Source organism: Medicago sativa, chromosome 5 (genome assembly GCF_051527215.1).
Source record: "Medicago sativa cultivar Bolivia chromosome 5, Bolivia_mono, whole genome shotgun sequence".
Taxonomy (NCBI): domain Eukaryota; kingdom Viridiplantae; phylum Streptophyta; class Magnoliopsida; order Fabales; family Fabaceae; genus Medicago; species Medicago sativa.
In genome coordinates, this window is record NC_140753.1 from 32,706,751 (window position 1) to 32,722,941 (window position 16,191).

General features: G+C 34.9%; 2 protein-coding genes and 1 pseudogene across 3 annotated transcripts; 1 reads left to right on the forward strand and 2 right to left on the reverse strand.

Annotated features, from left to right (window-relative positions):
* The first annotated feature begins 953 nt into the window (after positions 1-953).
* LOC146921859 (uncharacterized) lies at positions 954-1,891 on the forward strand. Its single transcript, XM_085711397.1, has 3 exons — positions 954-1,254; positions 1,494-1,606; positions 1,658-1,891. Exons 1-3 carry the CDS (start codon positions 954-956, stop codon positions 1,889-1,891), a joined length of 648 nt encoding a protein of 215 aa, XP_085567523.1.
* A 4,092-nt stretch (positions 1,892-5,983) lies between these two features.
* On the reverse strand, positions 5,984-8,993 carry SP1L2 (SPIRAL1-like2). Of its 2 annotated transcripts, none has more exons than XM_085715108.1 (3): positions 8,926-8,993; positions 7,115-7,379; positions 5,984-6,281 (listed from the first exon to the last, which is right to left on the reverse strand). In XM_085715108.1, the coding sequence occupies exons 2-3, from the start codon at positions 7,340-7,342 to the stop codon at positions 6,195-6,197; spliced, it is 315 nt and encodes a 104-aa protein (XP_085571234.1). In that variant the 5' UTR covers positions 7,343-7,379; positions 8,926-8,993; the 3' UTR covers positions 5,984-6,194. The 2 variants fall into 2 exon arrangements, with proteins under 2 accessions (XP_085571234.1, XP_085571233.1); XM_085715107.1 differs by having other exon boundaries at positions 7,115-7,383.
* A 5,943-nt stretch (positions 8,994-14,936) lies between these two features.
* Positions 14,937-15,782, reverse strand: LOC146921861 (uncharacterized; annotated as a pseudogene).
* Positions 15,783-16,191: the final 409 nt, after the last annotated feature.

The window sequence follows — 16,191 nt, forward strand, 5'->3', positions numbered from 1 at the left end:
GAGAGATCATGACACAGAGTGCACGGGTTGAAAAGGCGGTTGCGCACCCTTATCATGCTAGGCGGAGACAGAGGGACGTTAGGATCAGGACTGATGATGCAGAGGCAACGTCGTCCCAGGCGAGTGTGTCCCAGATAGTGGACCCCATGCAACATCAGCAAGAGGAGTATCAACCTCAGTATGAGCAGACTTAGCAACAGGAGGGTGAGGCCCAGCAGCAGGCTCAGGAGGAGGAGTCCGACCGGAGAGTTTTCCCGGGGGTCCTAATGACATGTCGCTTCTACCGAGGTTCGTTAGACACACGACATGCAGGCTATGGAGGGACTCCGAAGTATGTATAATTATTTCATTTTATTTAATTACGCTTCAATTGATTTGTTAATTTTTACGATTTAATTTTTATGTTAAAATATTTAAATTATGTGTCACTTTAATTCGTTATTTTATTTTAATTTTATGATTTAATTATTACGTTGAAAAATTTAAATTACATGTCAATTTAATTATGTGTCAATTTAATTACGCGTCAGTTTGATTGTTTATTTTATTTTATTTTAATTTTACGATTAAATTGTTATGTCGTTTTTAGTTATTCAAATGTTTATATTTTTAACGGTTTGGTGTTTGTTTAATTTTTTGTATTTTAGTTTCAGAGGACGCATAAGGTGACAGTTGCATCACACGGGAAAAAGCTAATAGTCCCAGGACAGGACAAGGATTGGTTTTGGGTGCAGGTGAATGCATCTGATCTTGTGCCCCTCCTTCAGACTGGGTACGAGAACATCAATTATGGCTTCATCACTGCCTTGTCAGAGAGATGACATGGAGAGACCAGCAACTTCCATCTGCCCATTGGGAAGACGGCCATCACACTAGATGATGTAACGTGTCTTCTAGATATCCTCATCATTGGGAGGCTCATTGCTGAGGAGGATTTATACTACGAGAACGGTATGTCGCCGCTGCAGAGCGAGCTGGGTTTGACGGAGGAGGAGGTGATTGATGAGGTGAATAAACAGTGGGGTGGGTATATTAGCATAAGTTACCTGAAGGAGGCCTATGATAGACTCCTCCATAGGTGTAATGAGTTGGAGCATCCTGGTGATGACGAGGAGGTGGAGGAGCTGGAGACTATTAGGACTAAGTGCATTAAGGCGTTTTTGTTGCTCTTGATTGACCTCACCATTTTTGGCCAACAAGAACAACAAAAACATTCATATGATATGGTTGATGGCGTTGCAGGACTTGTACAAGGTGCACGAGTGGTCCTGGGGCGGGATGACACTTGCTTTTCTCTACACTCAGCTTACTCTTGATACGGAGCCGACCATTGGCGTCGTTGGCGGTTACATGACTCTACTTGAGGTAATATTTTTTTAGCATATCATAAATGACTTACGATACTAATGTGTCTGTATATGCGTTTGTGATGCTGAAATATTTTTTTTGTATGATACTTGTGCTGATATTATTGTGTCTCTCTGTGTTTGTAGGGATGAGTTTTGGAGCATTTCCTGAAGCTCTTTCCGAGGAAGCTTGTGAAGGACTACGATCGTGCGCAGCCGCTTGCTGCCAGATGGAAACCCCCAGAGGCCATTCTGATCTTGTAAACTACCGAGGTCTCATTAATCTGATGGTGAATGGTGATGTCATCTAGAGGTCGTACGAGGATCGGCGAGACATCACACCTATACACGACATCTGCTGGTACTCTGGTTGGATCATGGCCGAAAAAGACAAGATGTGCCTTCACTTGTCAGAGCGGGTTCTCAGGCAGTACCTCTATATCCAGACCATTCCCATATCTCATACGACGATTGGGGCTCTTGATCCAGAGGATGTGGTTGTGGCCTTTCAAGATTTTATGGTCCATGTCCTTGACCAGGCGTAGATGGGTCGACAGACAAGGGCGAGGAAGTTGCGGAAGTATGAGGAGAGGTGCATCATATGGTTCTACTGTGTATCTCATCCAATTATGAGCGACCCTACGCCCGTTGCTGAGTACACATCTCTTGTCCCTCCTTACGAGCAGGTTATTCTTCAGTAAGAGTGAACCAGACAGGTTCCCGACCCACTCCAGATTATTGCGAACATCAGAGCCAGAGTGGATAGTGCATTGGGGCATCCTGATATGTTTTCATCTCCAGTCTTTACAGGTGTGTTGCATGGCATCCAGTCGGAGTATAGCATTTTGCAGGAGGAGCCGGATCCCCGAAGGAGGACTAGGAGCCATAGTCCACATGATTAGGTATTTTTTTAGTGTTTTTATGTCATTTGTATATCTTTAGATGTTTTTATGACATTTTGGCGGATTTTGATGTAATATATTTACACTTTCGCCTTTGCATTTTTTTACGACAATTTCATTACTTTTCAGTTTTATTTTGCGTATTCAAATTTTGAATGAATGAATGAATCAATGATTGAATGAATGAATGTATATATGAATGAATGATTGAATGAATGGATGAAAAACGATGAAATTGAAGGAATGAATGTATGAGTGAATGAATGACTAAATGTAATCAGGGAGTAGAAGCAATTATGTTGTTCTCCCAAATGACACAGACATAGCGTAACTTAACTCACACTGACCTATAACCTACGTGAGTTAAGTCACACTTGAGTATTATTATCAAAACACATGTGAATGAGCAATTTTCAATAGGAGAAGAGCAATTTTCTGTTTTAATATACATTTATCAAACAAAAAAAAAATGTAAGTCAAGTAAAATATGGTAACGTATATTGATAAATATTCCTAAAAAAAAGTATATTGATAAATATTTTTTACATGAAAACATTTGATAGAATTAAATATCATTTTGATAGAATTGAAGACGTTGATTTGAGCTTAACTGAATTAGTAATAACTTTACATAATATATGCATTTAAAAGGAGAATTTCTTATCACTAAACTACTGACAAAAAAAACATGTTGATCCATAGCTTTAAAAACCTTAAACCTTTATTTCACAATAATAACTTACATCTATCTCTAAACAACTTAAAATAAATATTTCTGCAATTTATCTCCCGTAGCACTCACATAACAAGACATATACAGTTAAAACTCTATAAATTAATAATGTCAGGACCGGAGAAATTTATTAATTTATAGAGTTATTAATTTATCGATAAATTAATAATTATTAATTTAAAGAGTTTTTAAGTAATTATAATGTACATACCAAACAAAAAGGCAAATTAGTCTATGCCTCTTAGAATTACGTTGCAGCGAACCTTGGGACTCAACGTAAATTAGTAACTACTGTGTTCATATGCATTGGAAATCAATAATGACTTTTGAAATACAGTAAATGTAAACAAGAGGAACAAATGTGTTCAATGTATTCTTAATATATTTTTTTCACTTTCTATAAATTATTAATTTATGATTTTCTTGGGACCGAAAATTATAAAGGGATCTCCCGAAAAATTATTATCTTATTATTTTATCGAGTTTTTCAATTTTTTACATTAGCCCAAGTCGGGACCGGACAAATTTATTATTTTAGAGAGTTTATTAATTTACCGAGTATTAAATTAAAGAGTTTCTACTGTATACACAAAAATAGATCATGCATTAAAATCTGCAACTGATACACTTAAAAACTATCATCAACACAATTTTCACCTCCTTTCCCAAGAAAAAAAAAAAAACACACACACACAATTTTCACCTTATTTAGTTAACCAACAAACACCATAACTTATCATCAGCTAATAATTCAACATTCTAATGAGCATGTAACTAGTTCTTGATCCTTGGACTCTTTCTTGTCATCTATTGAACAATTTTGATTCTTGTCAATCTTGTGTGCCTTCTCTTCAGGTGGTATCTGTGGCATTTTCATTAGCTTAAGTAAAGCCTTAATCCACACAAACATAGAACTTCCCAAACTAACCCAAGATATAGCTTTACCAACATCATGTGTGTAAATCTGTCCAGAAAAACACCAACTTAAAAGCAATACATTTCCATTAAAGAATAAGGAAATAAGTGCTTCAACAAGTTTCAATACTATGTCTTGAGAAGAAACTGGCCTAAGTAAAGGAGGTTCATAAAAGGTTGAATTTTCCAACTCTAAATTTTTATTAGGGAAAAGAAAATCCAACCCTTTGAGTTTAATCTTACGATCATGTATCCACTCAATTAAACGATTGAGCAATTTCGAGACAACTAAATGTAGCAATCCAATAACAAGGTTGAAGAAACCAGTTTTCAAAATTTCAACATTGAATTTGATCACTGTTTCCCAATACCAATCTAATGGGCTGCGAGTTGCACCCCAATAAACTAAAGAGGGTACTCCAATCCCAACAAAAATTCCAAAATGAGCATGACACTCAAGTGCAAATTTGAAGTATAAACTTAGTGGAATACTTAGACCCCATGACCATTGTTCATTGACGAAGCTATTAGAGAGTGAGGAGGAGCCTTCATTCATGAAAGCAAGGATACATATTGAGAGGAAATGAATGAACTTTTCAATATCAGGTCCTTGAAAACCCATATTTGTTGATAAGAGGAGGGAAAATGTTGTTTTGGTGGTGGATCATTTGAAGAAATGCTGAGGCAAAATAGGGTTATTTATAGAACTTGAGAAACTTCCTGGAAATTTCCATTGTTCATCAATACTTGTAAACTGTTATCAATGTAGAAACAATAATGTACATGCAATTCCTTTATGTACGTCTATCACAAATTAGCTTCTTGGAGTATGGATGCTTTCTATTGTTAAGTGAGCAAGAAACTTCAGAGAACTTTCTTGATGCTTATTTAGTGTAAAAAAAAAAAAAAATAGTGATTGTAATTTTACTTATAGGTCAATATAGCAGGAAAGTTCTTATAAGCTCATGTTTTAAATTTTAGCTTATTTTCACTACTTTCTCAAAACAAAAACAAAAAATGTAAACAGTCTACCCCCTCCGCGTGCAACTAAAAAGATTAATCTCTCGACTCTTGTAGGACACAAATGAAACAACAAACTAATCGTAAGAGTTTTAATGCTGCTACATTCTCAAGTTCAGGTTAGAACTCGAGATATTGGTTAAGCTATAAGAGACGTGTCATTTCATCTGAACGCGCTCTTAGATCATTGCTTTCTTATTTTAAAAGAAAAGAAAACATGTTTTACCCTTCCCTTCCCTCTGTTTTTCCCTTAAATAGAAGTACACAGCAGGCATGTAAAATTAACATTGTTTGGCAGGAAACGGGTACGATGGTGGTGTTACATTATATATTAAAAGTACGAGAGGCGATAGATTTCAATAAATGTTATCAGCCCTTAATTCATTTTTGGAGGCATTCTAGAGGTAATGCTGTAATGGTGCTGGGGACTTTCTTAATGCAAATTTTTCCAGCAGGACACTACTGGAATAGATAGAAATTCATATGAGTTGCTCTTCTGTTAGAAGAGTAATGGGTTCTTCACTAGGTTTAGAAAAGGACACGTTTCATGTGATGATTGAATAATTTAACTATCAGTTGCTGCATTGGATCCATACTTGATCTTCGTTTATGATTACCATTATCCATATTTGATCTTCGTTTATGATTACCATTATATAGTTTGCTAAGGGGAAGCATCGCACTACCTTTATATGACTTCAAACTAAATGTCTACCTAATTAACTTCACAAAATCATACTTACTTATCAAGCGATCACGTAAATGAAGAACACTTTCCAGCTTTAACTGGGCCAAAATAAATTATAACCTCTAGATCTAGCTTAATTCTTTGTATAACTTGCTTGAGATTATTATAATAACTTGGAAACACATGTGGATTCTACTTTTTTTTTTTTTTTTTGGTCAAGAAAAATATGTGGATTCTACTTTAATAATGATGAAGAAAACAAAACTCATGGTTGGACTCAAACCAAACTCCAGCTTACTATGCCTGGATTTCAGGAGTCATTTGTATCAATAAAATCCCGTTCATGTTAACAAATTAAAATAACAATAAAGGAAGCATATAATACAGAACTAAAACCAAATGTGCAATTGATAATAAAAACTTGTTTGACAAACACAGCTCTGTAATCGATATTAAGCACATCTAAAATATAACATTCTTGATGAACTTATATCCCAACAACCATAACCTATAATACATCACCCATTTTGTTCACACAACTTGAATTTTAACAGAGATCATTCTCAAGTGAAAGCTTCCCAAACGAGAAATCATTTTCCATCTCCTGGACCACCAAAGAGATAACCCAAAGAAGAGCCACCGCCAGGTGCAGCATGAACCTTGGTTGAGGGTCGGTCCTGCAGTCAAATCAAAAAAACATTATAAATCAAAATAATTACAAAGAAATCTAAGCATGAGCTCAAAAGCAACAAATAAGATATCGATGTTTCATTTATTTCTTGAGGTTGTTTTGGAAGTATTGTCCTAATGTATGTGCAACTTGTAAGATATCACTTTCTAGTATAACAAAAATAACAACAAAATATTGTTCCATCATGTTAACTGCCAGTCACCTACATGCACGGCCGATTTCAGTTTACAAAACAATAGAGATGCCCTATCACCGACATGAAAGTCATTGTGGTAATTTTCATACTACAGCTTAAACAAGGTCAAGAATCAATATCAATTGACCGGAAAATAACCTTAAGCATTATGAAGTATGAACATACATAGACTAGTGCTGATAGCCTGATATAGGTCACATTTATTGAATAGGTAGATCAATAATATTTTCAAATTTAGGTATTGAAGAATCTAACTCTTGATCATGATTTTTCTCTCCTTCAAATATTTGATAATGTCTGCACCTTTACATACATTGGTACAACTAACTAGATTGAGACAACCAAATCTAATTCCATTTTGAATTTTGAATTTCAACACATGTGGTGGCAAGTGGAAAAAAAATGGTCTAGAAAAGTTGACTGCAACAAAAAATACTACAAAATAGACTTGGGACAGTCAAATATAATAAACTACCATGTCTATAAGTGTGCAGTGACCAGATTTTATCCCTCATAGTGAATTTTTCACATTCATGTTGTAAAGCAGTTCAGGCTTTAATTATCAGTCTAACAACACTTAACTTAGAAAAACAGAAATTATATATAACAAGCACAATTAGTACCGTGATGAAGTTGCCGGTGTTCAGACCATCAATAGAATTACTATTGATGCCAGCAGGCTTGCTTGGGTCTATAGCTTTAGGAGCAGCTGCAGGTTTTGAAGGGGGTGCATTATTTACCGGCTGCACTTCAGGTTGTGCAGTAGTTGCTGCCGGCTTTGGGGCCTCTCCACTGCCAAATAGATAACCCAATGAACTTTGACCACCACCACTGCTATTGCCACGACCCATCACGTTCGATTGCTTTCTGGAAAATAGAATCTAGTATCTGCCTTCAAATTGGTGAACAACATTTCAAAAAATTAGAATTATTACATTAAAATAAGTATAACAATAAAATGGGGGAGACAAACTATGGGAAACAGCAAATATTTATTCAGACAACACTCAATGCAAAGCATACACTCAAAAGTAATCAAACGACTTTGCATTCGAACAACAAGCATATACTTTTCCATTTCTTCTTACAAAGGACACCTAGACATCAGTTACACCTAAAATGTTTGGAAAAAAAATCACATATAAAATGACCAAGTCAAAATGAACAACATGATCCGCAATGCTCGCTGACATACTGTTTCAATGTTTAACTACCATGGATTTCTTTATCTAGTGACTGATTGACCTAGTAATTTCATACGCCTGTAACCGGGGTGTATAAGAGAAAACTCCATAAACCCAAACCCAATGATAATGATAAAGGTCCAAACGAGTATGAGAGAGGAAAAGAAGGGAGGCATGCAGCCAGAGGGGGATGGTTAAGTGGAGATGGGGAGAGCCTGAGGTGCCACTAAGAGGTTGGGGAAGTGTCATGCGGGATTGCCGGTAATCATTTGGAAATGGAGTTTGATTATTAATAAAGGTTTTGAGGGGGAGACGTGGGGAAAAGGAAAGATTTGGGAATAGTTTGGGCAAGCCTGAGATCGTAATCTCATTGCTTCAACATATATCTCATTGCTATCATGATTATATTCCACCTAAATACCTAAATCATTTAAAGATTTATCATAACCAATTATCAATCTACAGTAAAACAGAATAAACATTCATGTTTTCTTTCAGTAATTACTTCTGATAAACATACATTTCGCTCATCCCCCTCCCTTCCTCTTCAATCATTACATACCCTATCCTTTCTTCCCATCCATTTGTTTGAAAAATAGGGAAAAAGTAACTGATATTTCTAGTGTTGACAAAAGAAATTAACATTAAAAAAACGAGACAACTAGCATTTTCCACGACTTCGAAAGATCATATCAAAACATTGATAGGACTAGTGGATTTAGAGTTATGCAAGATCTCTAGCTTACAATTTCTTCATACACTAACTAAACCTAACCATTGAAGCATTCATTTATCCAATCGTAATCATTTCCATTTAATTTTTTCCAATACTTCTTTCAGGAAAGTCTCTAGATGATTCAATGCATCTATAATATATAACCCAGTATCATCATCATCATCATCATTCACATTACATATACATAGCATAAGCACAAAGCAATGAATCAAATCAAATCAAATTAAATCCTAAATATTCATCGGCAAAAGCATAAAAACACATCACATCAAAATCACCAATTCACAAACAGAGATCATCAAGTAAATTAAGAAAACATAAAAACGAAAATTGAAAATAGATCTGGAGAAATGAGAATAATGGATCTCAAGTAAAAAAGCATAGATCAAAGAATAAGAATGGCGTACAAGGAAATGGAGTTTCAGATCCAACGGAATTAGATTGAAAATGGAATATAATGAACAATATATATAAACCCTAATTTCAAATGAATAAAGGGGAAAAAAAGAGTTACCTGTGTGGATGGCTGTGAGAGAAGCAGATCTGGAAAACGCAAGGGACAGGGCAGAGTGGTTAGTGAGTGGTTTAACAAGAGCTGTATGTGCGTTATAAATAGTACTTCTCACTTTTCAATATTTCTTATATCATTTTTTATTTTTATACATAACTTTTTTAATAATAAAAAACAAGCTTAATTATATTTTCGGTGCTCCATATCTAGTGACCATAATTTGTTCCCTCCTCTTGACCAATCTAGACCCATTGATAAACATTACATAAAACTCACATTCACAACGAGTAAACCCTCATTTTTTTGTTCCTCAAGGTAACGCTCGTTGTATAACAGTCCATTAATCAACGAAAATTATTAAAAACTCTTGCAATGTTAATTTTGTTAGTCACATTAGTCTAAAATGTTAATTGTGATGAGCTTAGCTCAGTTGGTAAGGACAATGCATAAATATATGTAAGGTCCGGGGTTCAAACCCCAGATACCACCAAAAAAAAATCTAAAATGTTAATTGTGATGAGGTGTTTTTTAATTTTGCTTTGTTAGATGCCTAGGTGTGACTTCAGACATCAGTCTTCATCTTCTTCCTCCAACGTTAACTGTTGTTTTAATCATTCTAATAATGTTGTCTTTTTTCTTTAAATTTTATTACAAGTGATTATGTTGACGGTTATGCTGTTGTTAATGAGAATGAGATAAGGAATTAAGGTAGTATGTCGTAGGGTGTTGGAAAATTCCCTCTATCTTTGATCCATGAAGGTGGTAGAGGGACTCTATAAAAACCCAAAAGAAATTTGATACTTTTTAGTCAAATTTAAATACTCATTTAGTTTAAAACTTCAATGCAATCTTTGAAAAGACCAAATTCATATTCAAAGTGTCATCATCATCATCATAATGGATGTGAATCTAGTGATGAGTTTTGAGAAGTCATGTAAAAGGGGAATTCTCGTTGTTGTTGATAATTATGTTTCATGTGTAATAACAAGTAAAAAGTATTGTTGTTGGTCGCAACGACTTAGTGGTGTTTTCCTCTCAAGTTTTTGAATCATTAAGAAAGATGAAATTTTGTTTCTATTTTCCCATAGTATATTTACATTTCCTTTTGTTAGCAGCCAATACTCAGTGGATTTAGTCCTACATCGGATAAATATGAATCTTGAGAAGAGTTTATAAAGAGGAGACACTCCTCACCTTATAAGTTGGTATTGTAAGGATGAGTTAAGGCCCGTATTTTGTGACATAGTATCAAAACGTATCATAAACCTATCGTTGGGTTCCCTGCATCGTCCACGCTTTAGGCCCATTGGGTCGGGCTGCAGGTGAGGGGGTGATTTAGCAGTCAACACTCAGTGGATTTTGTAACACCCTAAACTCTAAAAGCGATAAATTACGCTAATGATACAATCATATAAAAATTTAGATGTTACTTCTTCAATAATTCACCAAGCATGCATAAATAACTTTCCTCAACATCGCAGCGGAATGAAAAAAACATCATTAAATCTACAATTAAATAAATCATCTCAACGGTCATCCATAATAAAATAAGTCTCCAAATAACCATGTCAACATATTACACGTATCATCATCAATACATAATCTCAAAACTCCTCAACAGCATAATAAAGATAACATCAAAGACCGACCCCTAATCAGAGCCCTAAAGTCTAAGACACCAAAAGCAGTAAACGAGGTAGCATCCAAGCTATCCTCAAGCAACTCACCAAAGCAAAGAAAACTAGTCTTGCACGCCGTCTACCCATCCATACGAATAAGGTAGGCGGTCAACCAAACGACCACTAAAGGTTAGTTCACAATTCACAATTAAACATAATCAAACAAAGTAAATGACATAAATAATTCCAAATGATTAGGCAACTCAACATTATTGATATCCAACAAGTATACGAATATAGTTATCCATAACACACATTTACATCTTCATAAATTCAATAAATTTCACCAAGTATACAATTCAAAAGTATACAATTCACCAATGCAAATATTCACCAAGCACATAAGCAAGTACAATACCTGTCAATTATGCAATGCGCCTAAGACACGACTTAACGCCCCGGATTTGGATCCAAGACATTACGCCTAATTAATTTTTCACTTTTCGAAAAACATTACTATTTTTTATCATCATCAATAATAAATTATTAATAAAAACCTATACAAAAATTCTTAACATAAATATCCTTAAATTACTTTTAAAATTACAATCAAAAACCCAATTTGTCCCCGTACGCACTTCAAGCAAAACGCCAAAGCATAGACCGTCTCTTCTTTGGTACCTAAAATGTTGGTGTAAGGGGTTAATTTCCTTATCCAAATTGGTTCATAATCAAAGCACAATAAGCAATGCCATAAAATATATAATATCAAAACTTCTCAATCAAAAAGAAATAAGAAAAATACATTCAAGTCATATGCTTTAAGTAAAGTTCGCCCGCATTTCCTTTGTATTATAATAGTTTAATCATTTATCAACACACAAATGCATAACAGACCCAATGCAATGCGATTATGTGCAAAATGCATGCTCTTAAAACGGGCTGCTACAGATTTAGTCTCACATCGGATAGATAGGATTCATGAGAAGAGTTTATAATGAGGAGGCACTCCTTGTAACACCCTCAAACCCCACATACAATGTTTCATTATAAATCAACAGATAAATACAAGGTTCAGGGTGCTACGCCTTCAATAACTCAAAAATCATGCATAATTCGGTTTTCATACAAGTTTCGCAATGGAATAATAACATCTCCAAATATCTCAAGGTCTCAGTAACATATCTCAATCTTAGAATACATCAAATAAGAACTCCAGGTCCACAACATTATCCAACCGGTAACATAAAAATAAACTCCCAACTAGACTAGACTCCAAAAGCAACAAGAAAAATGAGGAATCGTCAAGCTAATCCTTGGTACTCAAGCCGTCTCAAGCGTCCTCAACCTGCAAGCCTATCCTCAACAGGCGTAGGTGGCAACCACAATAATGAGGTATGATATATATATTCATCATAAAGAATATAAACATAAGCATGGTTTTATAGGATTCAAATATCACATTTAAATACACTTAATTATCTCCAAAGCTACTATCATCATGCATATAACCTCTTATATTCATAGTATCACACAAGGGTTCACAATTCAATATCACAATACAAAGCAAGTAATCAATTTAACACCAACATAATTTTACATCAATCTTAGTTCATCACCATCATTCACATTGTACAAGTATCACCAATGAACAACCATCCTCATGTGCACATACATTCACATAATCAAGTATGAGACATTTCACATAGACTCATATGCATGCAATGTTCTAAACACGACTCTATGCATGTGGTACCATCATTTAAATATCGGAGTTATTTTACCGATTGATCCTATCACCACTTGAATATTGAAATATCCTAACATCAAAACTCATGAATGCATGAACATATGACTCACCAAATGCACACATTCATACAAGACATCACCATCATAAACTTCACCATTTTATATGCATGTATTCATCGTCATTATATGTGTGTGTGTGTATTCACCATCATAGACCATCGTCAATAATCATCAACACCATAATCATCATCATTAACCATCATAATACATTTACCACATCCAAGAAACAACATCACTTCATTTAACACAATTAGCAATTTGAGACGATTAATCATTTACGCCTAGTTAGTTCATATTTCATGTATACATATCATAGCCAAATCAACTATCATTCATCGTTTCATCAATAACACATAGTCACTTCCAACTTATCATAGCATAAGTCATTAATTTCCAAAGTCCGTCTATTTCCTACATTTGTCAAAGTTCGTCTATTTTCACAATTTCACAGCATACAATCCAACTCCAACCTAAGCTAGGTTAAACCAAGCATAAATACTCAATTATACTTAAATTAATTAGGTTTAGGTTTTTGGGATCCATTAGTATGCATTAAAACTGAAAAACGACGAAAAATCAGACTTTTCCCGCACAGAAGGGTGTGCACAGTCTGAAGTAAAAAATTTTCACAAGAAATGGGGGTTTGAATTGTGATCTGTTTAAAATATGGCTGATAAAATTTTCTCAAGTATATATACTTGAATTAGGTTAGTACGTTAGTTAATAAAACAATAATATTGTGAAGTGTGTGATATTGTATAAAATAAAAGAGATAGGGAAAGAGAAAATCACACACAAAAAGTATCCTGGTTCCCCCAATATGGGTTAGTCCAATCCCCACAATACTGTGAGATTTTTCACTAGGTAGTTGCGTTAAGTAACGTTAACCACAACTCCTCTTTGGTCTTCTTTTTACACAAATGAGTAACCTTTACCCTTGCTAGATCTGACTGATCTTTCCTGCAAACGAGTAAATCTACCTTTGCCTTTACAACCAAAAAACAAACGAGTACAAATCACCCTTGCTAGATCTTCCTGATCTTTTCCTACGACCGAGTGATTTTACCCTTGTCTTTTTACACACTTGTTACCTACAAGCTTTACAATCCAATAAGAAATAAATTCTTACTTAGATCAAAATAAAATATTTGTCGTAAAAACTAAAAAGAGTTCAACACAAAAGAGTAATTTTTAGAACACTGAGACAAACAAAAAATGAGAGAGCTTTTGTAATATTTGCTTTGATGTATGCTTAAATTCTTTCTCAAAAATTCGGGTCTCATTCCTTGCTGCATGTGTATTTATAGGCAGCCAATTGCTCAAAACATTTTGCTTTCTTTCCTTTCCCACGTGAGGAGCGTATGACTCATCTAATTTCACATGTGTGCTGCTACTTTTGTTCAAATTGTCTTGGTGCCACATGTATGCAAATGAACCAACAACTTCTTCTTGTTTTCCCACATGTTCGACCAAGATTTAATCCATTCCATTTCTTTTCATCCTAAAGCCATACAGCTTTATTTGTTTCTTTCAATTTCCACGCGTAGCACTTTTGTGGTGATGGTACAATTATATGCCAATTGCAAGCTAGCATCCATTTTGCTCTTGTTACATTTATGGCTAAAAGAAGGTTTTTGTTTGTACTTGCTTTTTACCATTTGATTGGAAATGTAGTGGTATTTGAGACATGAGAAACTAGGAGCATAAAACCACTTATACTATGTGGTGTGCCAAAGTGTTGCTCAAATTTGGGCAAGTATATCCAATTTTATACATTGCATCTTATCCATTTATTTCTTGCTTTGTCCATTGTATGAGAGGCTTAGATAATTTTTAGAGAACAAGTCATTGTATCTATGTTCCTGCAACTAAAAATTTCTCACACAAAGATGTTAAATACAACAATATCAGAATCCATTTATAAAATAAAGTCTGAATATATTTTTTCATCTTTAAAACTAATATAGGGATTTATTAATATTATCTCAACATTCTCCCCCTTTTTGACGATGACAAAATATATTAGAATTTGATTTATAAATGTGTTCCGATTAAGCTCCCCCTCAAATTGATGCATATATTTTTTTTTTGAGGTTAAAAGGATGACTCATTTAAAATAGACTCCCCCTCAATTTGATATTCCAATTTTTGTTCTTCTCAAATCAAATTAGTCAGCTATGATAAATTCTTTTAGATATTGCAATCTTGATTTGAAGAGAGATAAGGGTATTTTAAGACAGATGCATTCTTTTAAACATAGTCACTTGTAATTACCATTGAAGCAAAATAAACATAGAACACAATGACTTATATTTAACATAGATAAGGACTAAATTGCATACATCATTAAAGTTTCATTTTTAGCCATAAATGGCTAAAATACATGAGTCCATTTTTTGCAAAGCTAAAAGAAACATAAGACAAAAAAAAGGGCAAGCATGTGCCTGTGCCTAACAGTCTACAACCAAAGCATATAAAAGGGCAATTTTTCAAATTCATTTCATGCAGTGTTATTGTTAGAACACTTGCTTACTCCCTCTTTTGGCATCTTCAAAAAGGTTGCGCAAAGCACAACATAAAAACATGCTACTGATGATTTGGTGGAGGGTTGGACGAGGAACTAGGATCAACGCCTGAGGCAGGAGCCATCATCCCAAAGTACTGAAACATGAATGAAACGAAGCATTCACACAGATTGTTAACATTTGTTCGAAGAGAGGTGATTTCGGAGAAGAGCATCTAATTGGAGACGACTGAGTTTTCAGTTACAACAGGGGGATCATTCTTTGGAGGTGTTCCTGTGGATTTGAAGCTATCAAAGGAGCTAAAATGTGAAGGAATAGGTGGCATATCACTCAAAAGAGGATTTTCATTCTTTGGAGAATGAATGAACCTGTTTAAGCATGTTGTGCCAAACAGAGCAGAATCTTCAAAGTTGGGTACGGGGGCAGAAATGAATGGAGTGGAAAGGTTGCCAATGCCAGTTGCAAGGTTGAGGTCGGTTGATACATTGAGATCAAGATGATGAGTTTGTTCATGATTTTTTGGAGAATCACGATAGTTGGATGGAGCAGATTGAGAAGACAAATGGTTTTCCACGATGATTGCATTCACTAGACTGAGGAGTGGATTCTCATCGTCTTCCTCTTTGAGAAATTCTTCTTGTGGAAGTGGAATCTGATGCAAACCTGGGGTTTCATCACCAGTATGCAGTTTGATGTGAGATATGTTTTTTGAGTTGAAGGGCTTCAGATTTTCTATGGCTTTTTCTCCTATGAGAGAGATTTTGAATTCTTCAAAAATCTTGGTGAGAGCCATAGCGTAGGGAAGACCACAGTTCCCTTTGGTATCTTTGATTGCATCTATCATGTGCTTAATGATCAGGTAGGGAAGATTGACCCTCTTTCCACGAGTCAAGTGATACATAATCATGAGATCAGTATCGTTCACTCGATACTTGTTGCTGCTGCGAGGCAAGAGACTGTGAGTACATAGATTGTAAAGAATCTTGTACTCATTCTTTAAAGCAGTTACAGCAAAGTCTTTGGCTGGCTTAACTTTATCAAAAAACTCATTTATAACAGAATTTTTGTTGGAATAAACCTTATCATACCATTTTCTACCAAACAACTTAACACCAGAGTTAGGTAGATTGAGTATTTTGGCAAGAATGTCAGTGGTTACAATGATATGAGTTTGATTCATATAGCAGAGGATCACATCATGTCCTTCAAGCACCTAAGCAGATGAGTAGAATTGTTGAACAAGATTTGGATAAATTACTTCATCTAACTCATAGAACTCTTTCCAACCGATATTGGCCATCACATTATCAATCACG